The following is a 16,025-nucleotide window of genomic DNA, read 5'->3' on the forward strand; positions in this document are numbered from 1 at the left end:
CAGATTCTTGATCAATGATTCAATATTAAGTTCACTATTATTAGTAAACATGAATCTGTTAATATATGAAGATTCTATACAAATAAAAACAAACATCAGTATCTGTGTTCATATAAAATTATGTCAGAAAACATAATCAGAAACTTACTAAGAAGAAAATGATTAAAAGTATATAAGAAGATAAAGAAGATATATTATTATTTATAATAGTACATTCTGATAATTATTAAAAGATAAACAAGTTCTGATCACATTTCATAATGTGTTACACTTACTGCTAACAAACTGCCTGATATAAGTACTATGATGATACTTGTTATAAGAATAGAGAGTCATTGTCAGAAACACATATAATATAATAGAAGAATAGATGAAAAGAATTGAATAGAAGAAGAAGTAGAAATCTTGAATGAGATAATAGTATTCAATAATAATGATGATAAAGATAATAATTAAAGAATGAGAAAAGTTAGTGAATGAGTAATATAATATAGTGAAAGTTTCTTTGTAAGAGTGTACACAGAATGCTAGCTGAATCAGGAATAGGTCACATGATTGTGAAACACTAGTAGTGAGCTAATCTGCATGAAGCTAGAGTGTATGACATGGTCATGTGAGCGTGACTGAATCTGGTGAGAGAGGATGTGGTTCGGAAGAATGTATAACTATTGAATAATAACGCGGCCGCTTCCGAACTACTAGTGTACGAATGTAAAGGGGGCCCTAGCGGCCACTAATTAATTTAGCGTACGAGATTCAATATATAAGAAGCCGGCGTACGCCTGTAATCGTACGCTGGCTTAAGCAACCTTTGAATCACACTTTCATTATACTCATATGCAAGCGGAGCTTATGATGAGTCCTTGCGTGATGTTAAATACAGGTCAAGTGTTGATTATACAGGAGGAAATACAGGTGTTGAGACCATGCCAAGATAACAAGAACATAGGAAAATACAAAGGAGTGACAATTAGATACATGCGATAATAACTTCCCAGCCCAGAAACATAGAGCGATTCATTGAAGTGATTTGTACACCTCTGTATTTATTAGAAACCTGAGGTGCTTGAGTTCCGGATTTAATGTATTCCCTGCGGGTTTCGAACCCACGCGCCTTGGTTTCCCAAGCCAAGGCGTTACCAGGTGGCCGCATTAACCATTCGGCCACCGGGGCAGTTAATAACTGCTATATCTACCTGGTATCAGTAGTTATAACATCTGTACATCAGAGCATCTCACTACTTAATACAGTCTCTGATGATGAAAAAATACTCTCATACACTATCTCACTCTACACTCACTTAATCTTCTTAAAATCAAAAAATAAATCAGTATATTATTAGAGATGATTATATATAAATAAACACTCTCAATTAACTTATTTACATAGTTTATTAATAATTATACTCTCTTTATACAGATTATATAATATAATATCTCTATATTACAAATCACATCTGCTCTGAACAACATTACTCAGCTTTTTCAAGATACTGATATACTCACTCTCTCAGCTATAATAGACTCAGAAGTAGAGTTTAATATTATCACTTTCACAGTTACTGAAGCTCTGAATGTTATAAAAGTTCTTATATTATATATTCTCTTAAAAGATTTTTAAGACTGAAAATATTCAACTCATCTTTATATCTACAAGATAATCTTACTAAACTCTGATAGTTAATTAATGAAATACTACTTTATCTCAATATCAATATCACAGTCTCTGATACTGAGAATACTCTGACTGTAACATACTAATTCAGATATATACTGAGATTCTGATTGTCTCTTTAACAGATTTCACATGAGATAGCTTAATAGTGATCATCTCTTATAAAAGTTAAAGAATCTTACTTTTATCAATAATGTTATTTCTGTCATTGTATAATTACAAATCAGTTAGAATATCTCTATTATACATCTATCTTCAGAGCTAGATGACTTCAAGAATATCTTTTACTTACTCATAGTCAATACTCTAGCTTCACACTCAGAGACAGATATGAAGATTACTCTTATAGATAATAAGTCTCTGAAGAAGAGCCTGCTCTATAATATAAGTTAATCAGAACTACAACTTCTAAAAAAATATATTAAAGAAAATCTTGAGTGTGAGTTTATATACTTAAGTAAGTCAGTATATATCTCCTCAGTACTCTTCATATAGAAGAAAGATGAAATCAAATAATTTTATATAAATTACTGAAATTTAAATGCTATTACAGTTAAAAATCAATATATAATACTTCTTATATCAGAGCTTCTTGAACACTTCACTGAAATACATTGAGTTATAAAACTAGATTTAGTTCATGTATTTTATCTTCTATGAATTGCAGAGAAGTATAAACATCTTATAGTCTTTAAGACATAATATAATAACTATAAATATCTAGTAGTATTCTTTGATCTCTGTAATTCATTCAGTCATTTTCAGTAATATATTCAGACAGCACTGCTCTTATACATCAATAATTTTACAGTAGTCTACATAGATGATATTATAATATACATTAAAGATTATAACTCAGATGCTTATTAACAATATATTAAACAGATACTGTAAAAATTCAGAGAAGCTCATCTAATATACAATCTCTTTAAATATCATTTTCTTCAAGAAGAAATAGACTTTGTAGACTATATAATTGAACATCACAGCACTTACATGAATTTCAAACATATTAAGATAATAGTAGTATGACTCATTCTCAAGTTAATCAGAGATATTTATGAATTTCTGAGCTTTTATAACTTCTATTATTACTTCATATACTACTATAGCAAGATAGCTCTGTTAATAACTAGTCTTCTCAGGACTAATAAAATCTTTTAATGAACAGAGTCTGAGAACTTTAGCTTTCTCTTACTGAAAGAGATCTTCATCAAAGTCTCTCTGCTTATATTCTACTTAGATAAGCTTAGTATAGTTATTTTCTATAATATCAGTGAATATATTATAAGTGAAATTCTCATACAGAAAGATCTCAATGATTACTTACACTCAGTCACATTCTATAGCTGAAAAATAATAAGTGCTGAGTATAACTATGAAATCTATGATTAAGAAATATTAGTAATAATAGAGTTAATCAAGTATTGAAGTTATTTTATCAGAAGTAATTATTATAATATAGTTATATACAGTGATTATAATAATCTTCTACTCTTTCTCATAATCAAGGTTCTGAGCTGCTGTTAAGTAAGATAAGCTTAACATCTAAGTGAGCTTGATATCAGTATAAAGTATAAGAAAGATTACAGTAACTCAGCAGATGCACTCAGCTGATACTCAGATTATTAATCACACTCAGATAATCTTACAGAACTCATCAATATATTTTATAAATTTCTTAATAAATCTCAGAATTATCTCTACAATGTCTATCTCAGTGCTCTTATAGTAGTATAAATAGTAGAGCTGATCTCAATTATCTCTGCTTACACTCAGACACAATCACACACTGAAGATTATATTACAGAGTTACTACTGCAGATAATCTGTGATAATTTCTCTGAAAATCTTAAATCACTTATATCTCTGATAGATTATAATAATCTGAAAAATTGAGTTATAGAGAATAATCTACTCTTTTATAAAGACAGAATCTTTGTCTCAGATTATACACTTACTCAAGTTCTTATTCTACAGAACTTTTATAACTCTCTTATCATAGAATACTTCAGATTTCACTGAATCTATGCATTGATAAACTGTTAATTCTGATAATCTATTATACAGTGTGATGTGAATAACTATATACACAGCTGTGAAATATGCAGATGATTCAAGTCTATTATTCACTAAGTATACAGAGAGCTCACACTCATTCTTATCTCAGATATCAATTAATATACAATCACTCTTAACTTTATAGTAGATCTACTTAAGTTCATCTGCTCAGTCACAGATACTACATTTAACACAGTTCTGATAATTATATACAAAAGATTCAAATACTCTCATTACATCTTCATTACAGCAGATCTTCTCTCAGAGATGTTTATACAGTTATTTATTAATAATGTTATCTATCTCTATGAAATGTCAGCAGTCTTGATCTCAGATTATAATTATCTTTTCATCTCAGAATTCTGGCACTTTCTTATCAATCTTCTTAATACTAATTATTGTCTCTTCACTATCTATCATGCACAGACTAATAATCAGATAGAAAGATAAAATTATGAACTGAAAGTATATCTATATTTATATATTATCTACTTACAGAATAACTGAGTAGATCTTCTTATCTTAGCTGAATTTACTTACAGTAATTCAGTATATTCTGCTCATAATCTCATCTCATTTTTCATAAATCTAGAATATCACTTTATATCTCTTATCATATCTAACTTCTCTCTCTCAGAATTAGATAATACTGCTGTGAAATATTATACAGTTCTTATCAAAGATACTCAGTAAGAGACTTATAATTATCTTCTTCACTCTCAGAATCTTATACAGTATTACATTCATAACAAGCTCTGTAAGTTTCAGATAGATAATCTTGTTTTTCTGAATATAAAGAATATAAAAATATATTATTTTAACTATAAGCTAGATCACAAGTTTCTTAAACTCTTCACTGTGCACATCTGCATCAGTATATAGATATATTAACTCAATCTATCATCTTTCTACTATATATATGATATATTTCATGTCTCACTTCTGAAATCACAGTGCTTATTCACTCTCAATAATCAGTATATCTTCTCAGAGATTCTACATTCTGATCTGAATAATGATAACAATATTTAAGAGATACTTAATATTAAACTCATCTGAGAGAACTGAATCAAATACCTAGTATATTGAGTAAGTTATGATTCTTAATTTAATAAATAAGTAGATCATGACTATCTCTCTAATACTCAGTTATATCTTAATATCTTCTACACTTACTACTTAATAAGATCTTAACAATCATCAGTAACAAACTCAGTATCAGATGTCTTATAAATAGACTCTATATATACTGACATACTTGACTCTTTTCAGACATAGTATCACAGTGTTAACTGCTATCAGAAGAACAATCTATAATAAGTCTCTTCATTTCTCATAGAGCAGAGCATGTCTCACTAAGAAGTAGTGCAGAGTGCATCTTACTAAGAAGTAGGGCAGAGCACATCTCACTATAAGTTTCAAAAGTAGGGCTGAGAGCATCTGCTACTTCATATAAACTCTAGAGCAGGGTGCATTTCACTAGAATCTCAGAATAGAGCAGAGTGTGTTCTACTAATTTCACTCTTTAAGCTTTTCTTTTTTTTTTATCACTGTATACTCTAATTATCTAATTGTCTGTATATCTTACTATCTATGTCACATGTATAATATAATAACCTCACCACTCTGGGGGAGGGATGAGAGAGGTGAGGAGGCAGAGTGTGAGGCCTAGAGCTTAGGGCATGCTTACATACACATCATGTGACCCACAGAAGCCGCAGCATCTTATACTCATTTCCTGCTTCTCTACTATCTAGTTCCCTTCTTCAAGAATCAGTAATATTACATCCTAATATGAAGCTGCTGCCACCCCGATATCCATGTAACCAAGTCCTAACATTAGTCTGCAACCTGTTCAAACCGAGCCAGAGGTCTGAGCCCGCTGAGATAAGTACCCACCAGCTTGCCCCCTTTGGCGGCTCAGATATTTAACCTGCCTAGTTCAACAGCATCAACTTATTGTTCATTTAGATATTGGTTGAGGAAAAGCATTTGATCAATAAAGCATTTGGCCTGTGATTTCCAGTTATATCATTGAAATCCACTGCACCTCTCTATGTACGGTTGACGGTGGTATGTAAAAATGCCAGAATATAAATGTCAGATATATAGTTGTCCCCAGTGGCAAATCCACTGGACAGAATATGAAGAAAAAGGTGAAAAGGAAGGTAGAAAGGATGGGTTGAAGAGAGAGGGTTTAAGCGGAGTGAGTACACAAGATACTCGTCATAGCGAAGTTCAACAAGAAAGGGACCAAGGATGGAACAAGTAGAGTAAGAAAACGCGACGGAGATTGCCAAAAAGTAAATAAAAAATAAAAGAAATAAAAAAATAGAAAAATAAAACGCTCCTCCGCGAAATGTTAGAAAAATCCACGAAAAAGGAGAACAGAAATGTTTGCATAGCCACCGTATCAAAAACGCCAAAATTGTCGTGATAGCATCAACGCCAGATTGAGTAATTCATGTTACTTTGGCCCATTCCCACGTCTTCCCAGCAACTTTTATCGCTGTGTCCTCGTCCCGGCAATCATCACAAAGCATTATGGAACATCGAGCGCACATAAACAGCCTCAGGCTAAGCTTCTCCTGGTTTCCACCATCTGCGACCGACTTTTCGGGGATGAATCCATGCTCCAATAGTTCTACCACTTCGGGATATGTAAATGGCCTGGGAGAGATATGACGCCAGCATTTCTCACAAGCAAAATCCAGGCTCCGGTTTACATCTTCAGTGGTGGCTTTCATCCAGGTGTGATAGCAGTCAAAAGGGTCAAAATTTTGAGGAACGGGCTCTTCGCCGAAGAAAAATTCTCCATCTTCCCAACGTTCTCTAGTGCCGCTGTCTAGGTCTCGGTCTTCTGGATGAATTTGATTGTTCCTTTCATCATTTCCAGTTTCATTCTCGTTGTCGTTGTCGCTTTCGCCCAAATCAGAATCGTACGAATCGCCCTCTTCGTCAGAACTCTCGCCGGGGCAGCCATATGCCTGACACACTTCAATAGGTTGTCTACAGTGCCAGCACCATTGATCACCGCATCTACAAGCCATATGGCTGCAGCCATACATTAATCGTACTGCTCCACGGCATTTGGGACATCTTCTGATTTTCCATTTCTTCAAGAGCGCGGCTAGTTCTGGATCCAGCTCGCCTGCACCTTCAGGACACAGCGCGCCTTGGTGCGCAAGCTGTTTGCACTTGCAGCATATCTCAATGGAACAGCCAGGGCACGGGATTGAGGCGGGCTCCGGAGGTGGCAGTGAAGTCGAGGTTGGGGGTGTTGGAGGTGGGGTTTGCAGTTGTGTTGGGCCGGGAGGCACTGGGACGTCCCTTTTCGCTTTCGGCTTTGGAAAAGTAGAAGTAGGGCGGTAATCGGGAGGAAAAAGCCTGTAGGGAATAAACGCAGAACATATAGGGACAGGGCAATAGACACGGTTGGCGGTCGCCCATTCCTCATGTTTGCTTTTGAACATCTCTAATTCGTCTGGAGTAAGAACCGAGACAGCGGCACCGATATTTAGAGGGCCGCAACAACGTGGCGGCATACAAGACTCGTCGCTGCAAGCTGAGATAAACATTTTCCGAATGCAAACTGTGCAGGTACGAGTAGTACATGATTTGCACGGGGAAGACAGGGCTGTCTCGGAAACAGGATGGTAACAAACGGAGCAATCCTCAATTTTCACCTTCACCTCGGGAATGATTACTGGGGTATCGACTGCTGCAGGAATCTCTTGGTTTCCATATTGCTCCGTGAATATTTCGTCAGCTATGTCCATCATCGCAAGATCGAACTCCTTTTCCTCCTCCGCAAAAATGCCGGGAGCAAAATCTGGGTTTCCATATAGCTCTGTGAATATTTCGCTTGCTATTTCTAGCATTGTAACATCGAATTCCCGTTCGTTCTCAGCAAATACGTCTAGGGAAAATTCCATGTCCAATGCTGAATCCTTCGCTAGGGGAGGTCCCGCTTGTGTAGTCGTTTCGAGAGTTAGGACATCCGGTAATAGAAGGGTGGAGTTTGTTGAGGGCGTGCCGATTTGATAGTGATCCAGAGATTTGATAACGGTTCGTTCGGCGTCGGGCTCCTCGCCCGCCTGGGTGGAATTAGAACAGCCCATGACTGAGGCTGCAATATTACTCTAACTAAAGAAGAAAAAGAAGGGGAGAAGGAAAGTATATATTTTATGTGACCGAGTCGCAAGTGGAACGACTCGCAGAGGGATATTTTGACAAAGCTTAGGCTCTTACCTGCTGAGGAGTATGAGAGAAATCCAGCCAAGGGGAGAAAAGTTAGGAGCCAAAGGGGTCGAAATGGATACGGGAGAGTGGCTGATATTTATTTCACCTATCAACAACATTGACATGATGACATGGTTAGTTTTTCCAGCGAGCGAAATAGAACCTGCCGTTGAGTTTTACTCTAGTTCGCAGGCAGCAAGTCGCAATTGACTCAGAGGCGAGCCAACTGGACAAACCACAGCTGAGGAAAACCCGCGGCTCCATCAGATATCAGGCACCTAGTGCAAGGAGCAACAGGCAGCTTAGCAAGTTAACAATCGAGCGTGCCACGATACCGTCGCCTGGACGCTTGCATATTGTCGCGGAGCGGAACAGCCCTAGCTGCCAAGACATAAGCAGCAAACCTCTTGGTCATCCATCAGGGCCACTGTGAGTCACTGAGGAGTCAGTTAGTTACATGATTGGCTCTCCCTGCTAAAGAGTTTCCCATAAAATTCCAGCAGCTGGCAGCATTATACAGAATAATCCGTAAATAGATCGTGGAGCGCATTTGAGAAATAGCCTCCGGCTTTTGGAGCTTCATAAGCCACACTGCCACAGACAAGGGTTATTGCCTGAGGATGTGGCGCATGCACTCACCAGCCACGCATGCATTATCAGCCCCGTTTGTACGACGACTTACATCTTTGCTGAGGCATCAAATCAAGGAGTTGTGAACATAAAGAGCAGCATGTTAATATTATTAATTGTCTCTCTTCAGCCATGTAGTCTTCAGGTTCGTAAATTCCTATCACGCTCACAAGAGACTCCTCATCATTCATATGAATACTTACTGACTTAGCCTTCTAATGTAGCTCACTTGTTGATCTATGTGATACACAGTACAGTACTTACTGTACAGTACAAGAACTAATGAAGACCTTGGAGAGATTGACTTTCATGAGCTATATCATAGTTATAGTTTGAGGGGGTTTGGATGAATACTGTCATGGGTTTTCTCTTCCAGTATGTACAGTACATGTTCTCTCAAATATCCCCAAACCTTCTTCCTTACATTCTTGTTGTAAATTGTAGTGCTCCTCATGATAACATCTATGTGCGCACATTAGAAGGAGATAATCTAATAAATCAATTCAACTTTTTTTGCTCCATTGAGAGGGGCAACACACACAGAGAGAGAACGAGAGACATCTTCGAACAGACATTAAGAGCCTGTGGAAAACCAATTCCCTTACCACCAAATTCTGGGGCAGCGACACTAGTTCTCCAGTGAAAATAATTTGATACACACCCTCAATGGCTCGCGAGCTGTTGAGGTGAGCTGCTCGGCCATATCAGCAAGAAACGTTCTTGATTGTGGGGTAGGGCCGTTCAGTGGGCCTCTGTGAGGCTGTGACTCTTAACTAATATTGACTAAAGCTAGTGTTGGCACCTCCTAAATCATGTTCAATCCGGTCAACGACATATCAGCTGGATAAGGGGACTCCAGAGGGCAATCAATCTGCTGTCCTCTGCTTATACTGATTCCAGTTCCCTTTTCCTTGTGCCAATGTAACGGCCATCTGTTTGCACAGAATAATTTTGTCAGCCTATGACTTGAAGAAATATTTTATCCCAACAATCGACCTGGTCGCCTTTTGCGCGTCATAAGGCACACACCCACTACTTACTCTTACCAGAGCCCATGCGTAGCTGACTTTCGGGGTGGGATAGTTATTTCTCGGAATCTCGGTTTCTCTACAGGCATGTCAACCAAATTCGGAATTCATGAAGTAATGTTTTTAGCTTCTCCGAATCAGAATACTACATGGCGATGGGGGAAAGGTCTAAAAACAAATAACCACCAGAGCTTCAAAATCAGAGCCCAAAGTTGGATGCAGGGTAACTACGGAGTAGTTACGGTGTTTGGACTCCGCCGTCCAGGGCTTGGTGCCTAAATTTCCCGATCTTGCTTAGCTTCCCTGCGAGCCGAGCCGGGCCCGTTAGTTGGCACTGGTAAGTAACTCATTCCAGTCAACCTTTAATCGCCAATTTCTGGAGATTCAAAGCGTTAATAAATAGACTTGTTTGTGTTTGGAATGTACGAGTCACACGTGTACCAATCACCAGCCGGCTTCTGCCCATAGCCGCCCAGCCAAAATGCAGCGCCTGATGCGAGACCAGGGTCTCTGGCATTCCAGGGCCGGGTTCAGGCCCAATAAACATCCCCCAAGCTCTGTGGTCAAGCGCCAATGTCAGCCCATTGTACTGCACACAAGGCTGTGTTTCTAAAGTGCCTCGTCAAGCCCTTCAGTTATAAGGAAGATGGCCTTGCAACATATTTTCAGCATGAGTCGAGATCCCGAGTTTGTCCAGGCTTTGGATCTTACCTGTCTAGTGGCCTTGATAGTATTGGGGGTTTGTCTATTCGTTGTCAACAGCGATCTCTCGGATAGGGGAAAATTATGCCTACCAGGGCTTGGCTGAAGCGCCTTTGGGGGAAAAACCACCAGGCTAACATCACCAAAGATGCAACAACTGCTGTGAATGTCCGTTTATCCTCTCCTATATTTGGGGATAATTTTGACGTGCTCTCCACCTAGGCGAATACGATCCCAGAATCGCATATCCCAAAGTTGGATCCGGCTAACATTTCGGTCTTCGTTGCCGCGTCCACCACAGTCCTCGCAAACTCAGACAGTTTAGGGGAACCCAGTTCGAAACATACTCTAGAAGTTGTTAGCATACAAAACGAGGCTCCTAAGCCTATCCAGGACCTGAATTTGAATAGCCTCTGGGATGAAGCATACGATGAGCTTCGAAAGGAAGACGCAAAGCTTGTAGACGCCTATGAGCGAGACCTGCTTGCCATTCAGGACTTGGAACAGAGAGGTGTGTGTGATTGAAACTGCCCTTTGCACAAGGACAAAGGAGCAGAGACCAATTAGCTATCCGGGGGGATTTTATTTTTAACTCCCCAGGCTTATCTTCTGAAAAATCCGAATATAAGCTAACGTGTGATGGAAATTTAGCACCTGAAGGCGACGATAGAGAGATGCAGCTTCAGAAACTACTGAATTCGAAGCTCCAGGACATTGAACACTCGCAAATGAGGATTTCAATACATGGAAAAGATGTTGTTATTAAAGATCAGGTTAGAAAAGTTGTGCACTCGATCCTTTCGGTGAAGGATTACATCGGCACTGTGGCCTCCGTAGAGCCGCATGCTGCGCTAGTATGGACGGGAGTAATGATTATTCTTCCAGTAAGTCACCATGTACCGAGCCATTCTCTACTTTGCTAATTGTTCCATTTGGCAGGCCATTGCAAATCCAATCACACAAGATGACGACGCTATGGAAGGTATTGAATATATATCGGAACTTCTGGTTCGGTGTAAGGTAATGGAGGACACCTATCGTGAAAACCTTGCATGTACGCTTGCAGCCTCAAGCTCAGGGTAAAAGCCTCCTACTGTTAGCCATTAGTGTCCTTCTTGCCTCCCATTGAAGTAAAATTCCCGACCTGTGCTAATTCATTCACATAGCCCGCCAACATATCTGGTAGAATTAAATGCCTCCTTCAGAGCCCAGGCGATCAGCATTTACTCCCAGATACTGAAATATCAAATAAGCCTATCCCAGCAATACGCACGCCGAGGGCTATTCCGCTTCTTGAGGGACTGTGTAATTGCCGATGATTGGCAGGGTATGCTAGAAAGCATAAAAGCCACCGAGGAGGGCATCGACAAAGTTTTGGATACACTCGATAGCAGAGCCTTGAAAATGATAGGCGAGCAAATTGCTATTCTTCGAGACAACGCGGATGACGTCTTGAGCGTCTTGCTCGATACTAAAGCTAGTGTTGAGGTAAATATATCCCGTCGCCTTGTTATGCGTCTCATCATCACGACCCTATGCTGAATATGCGTTTTCTCTTCGTTTCAGAAAATCAACCAGTCACAATTGCTTGGAAAACTGCATCGTGTGGAGTATGCTGCGTTTAATACATATAAAAAGGCAGATCGACCTCCCCCAATATGCTTAGAAGGTACCCGGGTTGATATTCTCCACGAAATTCAGCACTGGGGAGATGGCCATCGTGAGGAATGTATACTTTGGGTTAAAGGACTTGCTGGGACTGGTAAATCTACCCTCGCTCGCACTATCGCCCATCACTTCCACAAAAAAGGGAGACTTGGAGCAAGCTTTTTCTTCTCGAGGGGTAAGAAAGATCTTGGGGTTGCCACCGCAGTTTTGACGACTATTGCTGTCCAGCTAGCCGAGGCCTTGCCCGATTTGAAAAATGACATTTGCGATGTTATAGAACAACATGGTGATATTGGCCAGCAACCACTATATAACCAGTGGAGGAGACTTATATTTCAGCCTCTTCTCAGGTTAGATAGAAAGTTGCTGTTGCCCATTGTCTTAGTTTTTGTTCTTGACGCACTTGATGAGTGCGAAGGTGATGAGCACCTTGGCGAAATCCTGCAGCTCCTAACCGAGTTGAGAGAGCTGGAAGTTTTGCAGGTGAAAGTGTTCCTAACTAGCAGACCGGAACGATCAATCTACGCTAGTTTCCGCGAACTACCCGACATCGTCCATCATGACCTTACTCTTCACTCAGTCCCCAAAGCCGTCATCGAGAGCGATATCTCAATTTTCCTGAGACACGAACTAGAGAAAGTTAAAAGCATACGACGTATCGACGAACGCTGGCCTGGTGATGAGAGTATTCAAACTCTCGTTCAAAAGGCCGACCGTCTTTTCATCTATGCCGCGACTGTGTGCCGGTTTATAGGCGAATCTCGATTTCCAGAAAAGCGTATGGATGAAATCCTCCACACAGAGGTTATGAGCCGGTCGTCCACCAGCGAGCTTGACAGAATGTATTCGGAAATTTTAAATCACATTCTCGATGAAGGCAGCCACGAAGACAAGGAAGATATGGTGTTTCTGTTCAAGCAAATAGTTGGATCTCTCCTCGTCCTCGCCGAGGCCCTTTCAAGATCTACGCTGACTTCGGTACTTGACCTTTCATCAACGGATATTACGGAAATACTCGAATCCCTTCACTCTGTGTTGGATATTCCCGAAGATGAAAATTTGCCGATCCAACTGTTCCACCTCTCTTTTCGAGACTTTGTCTTCAGTGAAGAAAGATGTGCAAACCCTGCATTCACTATCAAAGAAGAAGTCGCACATGGTGGTTTGCTAAGCAAATGTCCAAACTCATGTCAAAACATCTAAAACAAGATATGTGCGACCTTCGACACCCCGGGACCTCCGTTGCTGACGTGGAAAAAAGTACAGTGGAAAAGTTCCTTCCACAAAGTGTTCAGTATGCTTGTAAACACTGGATTCGTCATCTTGACAAAAGCCAGACTAAGCTCATCGACAATGGAGAGGTTCACATCTTCCTCCAGAAGCACCTTCTTCATTGGATTGAAGGTCTTAGCCTCATGGGGATTATATCGGACGGAATAGTCATGGTTAGACTTCTAGAGACGTTAGTTATGGTGAGTAACCTAAAACAAAAATTTTAGAGTGTCTTAGTAGCTGACGGGAAAAGCCAAAATCCGGGGCCAACTCGTCCTTGTTCTCCTTAGTTTACGATATGAAAAGATTTATCCTGAACTTTAGATCCGCCATCGAAATTTCCCCGTTGCAAATATATTCTTCAGCTCTTGTGTTTAGTCCGAAAAAAAGCATAATCCGCCAGCAATTCTGGGACCACCTCCCCCCCTGGATAACGGACGTTGTTTCAGGCGAGGAGGATTGGAGCCCTTCCCTGCTAACACTCGAGCATTCGCGTGCGATCGACGAACTATTCTTTTCTCCCGATGGCCAGCTTCTTATTTCGTCGGATATTGACACGGCTAAGGCATAGGATACAATGACTGGCGCTTTTCGAAGTGCCTTTCCCGATGTTTCGCAAAGTTACTTTGCTGGAGGGACAAAGAAACGGAAAGTGGCACTGTCACCCGACGGCAAATTCCTCGCTATCACATCTGCTTTCGATGATAAGATCAGAATTTGGGATTCAAAGAGAGCTGTCATTCACTCCACTCTTGAAGGTCACGTAGGCCGTGTTAGTTGGATCGCGTTTTCACCCGATGGTGAGTATATCGCGTCGACATCTGTGGACAAAAGCATGCGGCTATGGGAAGTAAAATCAGGTCACTTGAAAATCCTTTTCTGTGAGGAATCTAATTTGTCATTTGAAAAAGCTCAAGCCTTTTCTTTTGAAACCCTAGGTAACAGAATAACGTTCTCTCCAAACGGTGAATTCATTGCTGGATACAGAGATGACCATGACGATCATCAAGTTCGGCTCTGGGATGCGAAAACAAACTGTTCCCTTGGAACCCTCACTCATTCACACTGTATTCTAACACTGGAATTCTCTCATGATGGAAAATTGCATTGCATCCTCATCCTTGGATGGTGCGGTAAGGATATGGGATCCACGCACGGCAACCCTCTGCGGAATTCTTACGCAAGTCAGATCAGGGTATCCATCTTGGATGTCGCCGTTTGCCTTTTCGCCGGATGGCCAATCAATTGCGTGTATATCACATGGATCAATCGAAGTATGGGATGTGAAGACATTATCTCTATACGGTTCCATTGGAGACAATACTCAGGTAGTAACAACATGTATGGCTTTTTCTCCAGACAGCAAGTTGCTTGTGACAGCTTCAGGGAGATACTTGAAGCTTTGGGATCCGCAAACCAAAACTCTACGTGGAATTCTTGCGGGGCATACATCGAACGTAACCACATTGAAGTTTTCATCCACCGGCCAACTTGCTTCCGGCTCCGTCGACCGTACCGTGAAGCTCTGGGATACGATCAATGTTGACATTCTTGATATTAATGAAACTCACATTTCTGAGCTGAAATTTATGGGCAATGGGCATTATGTCGTTTCCTATTCGACCGATGAAACAACTGAATTATGGGACCCGTCAACGGGCATCTCAACGTTCACTATTCCTGATTTTGTGGATTTTCGTGATAAAGTGGAGTTCTCACCTGCAAATAACCTTCTCGCTTACACGGACGATGATACGATACATCTTTGGAATATGGCAACCGGGAAATTCTATGGCAGCCTCGTGGCGACGGATAGGGTGGTCAGAACAATCTCGTTCTCACCAAATGGGAATGACCTGGCGGCATCATATCAAAACCATGCTATCATCATTTGGGACTTAACAGTAAAAAAGAGGCGGTGTGTTCTAAAAGGCCATGTGAATAGGGTTAATCAACTCGCATATTCCTCTAACGGTCGCATTCTTGTCTCCGCTTCAATGGATGCTTCGGTGCAGCTCTGGGATCCAGCAACCGGCGGGTCAATCGGCGTCTTGCAGCGACGAGCGGGCCCAATTTTGGCCATGACAATTTCCTCTGATGCCCAGACCATCATTTCTAAATCAGCTAGCGTTATTACAGTCTGGGACACAAACACTAAACTAATCAAAATGGAATTTAACATGATAGATAAACAAGTGGTCGCCAATGCCCAATCACAAACTCTATCGCCCTCATTATGTGCACATCTTGATATGCTTCCCTTGGCCGCATTCGATTGGAACGAGGACAAGTTAGTCTTCCGGGTTGGCACTGTTTGGGTGCAAAAGCCGTGGGTGGTTTATCAGCTACAAAACGTTCTCTGGCTTCCTGGACAGTACCGTTCCCCTAGTTCCAACAGCATCATGAGCATCCACGACAATATAATTGCACTGAGGGGCCAATCCAAACCACTGATGCTTGTTAAGCTTGACTTAAAGTCGATACCATCTCGTGAGTGAGTTTTTCCTTTAGCTTTTTCGCAAACCGCTTTGCGGCGCGTATTCTCAGACATACCTGAGACAAGAGAGGACAGGATGAATACTAACACAGCAACAGCACCTGTCTCACTAGAAGAGCAGCGCCATTTGTATTTACATGACCAATAATTTCTCAATGAACTCTCTGTCAGTATGTCGAACGAGCTCGCGGAGCACACCAGCGAATAGGCATTATATCCATTATGCCACATGAGTGTCGATTTTGCCCAG

At 40.5% G+C, this 16,025-nt stretch overlaps 2 protein-coding genes across 2 annotated transcripts; one reads left to right on the forward strand and one right to left on the reverse strand.

The window, feature by feature from the left end:
• Window positions 1-5,665: 5,665 nt before the first annotated feature.
• On the reverse strand, window positions 5,666-8,533 carry BDCG_00640 (RING finger protein). The gene is made up of 2 exons (XM_045416148.1): window positions 7,988-8,533; window positions 5,666-7,833 (listed from the first exon to the last, which is right to left on the reverse strand). The coding sequence occupies exon 2, from the start codon at window positions 7,669-7,671 to the stop codon at window positions 6,199-6,201; it is 1,473 nt and encodes a 490-aa protein (XP_045271945.1). The 5' UTR covers window positions 7,672-7,833; window positions 7,988-8,533; the 3' UTR covers window positions 5,666-6,198.
• A 1,889-nt stretch (window positions 8,534-10,422) lies between these two features.
• BDCG_00642 (WD domain-containing protein) lies at window positions 10,423-15,776 on the forward strand (the record flags this gene model as incomplete). Its single annotated transcript, XM_045416149.1, has 10 exons — window positions 10,423-10,506; window positions 10,561-10,849; window positions 10,990-11,222; window positions 11,278-11,417; window positions 11,505-11,826; window positions 11,905-13,168; window positions 13,216-13,478; window positions 13,850-14,078; window positions 14,217-14,552; window positions 14,638-15,776. 10 exons carry the CDS (start codon window positions 10,423-10,425, stop codon window positions 15,774-15,776), a joined length of 4,299 nt encoding a protein of 1,432 aa, XP_045271946.1.
• Window positions 15,777-16,025: the final 249 nt, after the last annotated feature.

This window comes from Blastomyces dermatitidis, assembly GCF_000003525.1.
Source record: "Blastomyces dermatitidis ER-3 genomic scaffold supercont1.1, whole genome shotgun sequence".
Lineage (NCBI taxonomy): Eukaryota > Fungi > Ascomycota > Eurotiomycetes > Onygenales > Ajellomycetaceae > Blastomyces > Blastomyces dermatitidis.

Excerpts from the sequence above, each read along its gene's own strand:
- BDCG_00640 (XM_045416148.1), bottom strand. The coding sequence starts at position 7,671 with ATGGAATTTTCCCTAGACGTATTTGCTGAGAACGAACGGGAATTCGAT.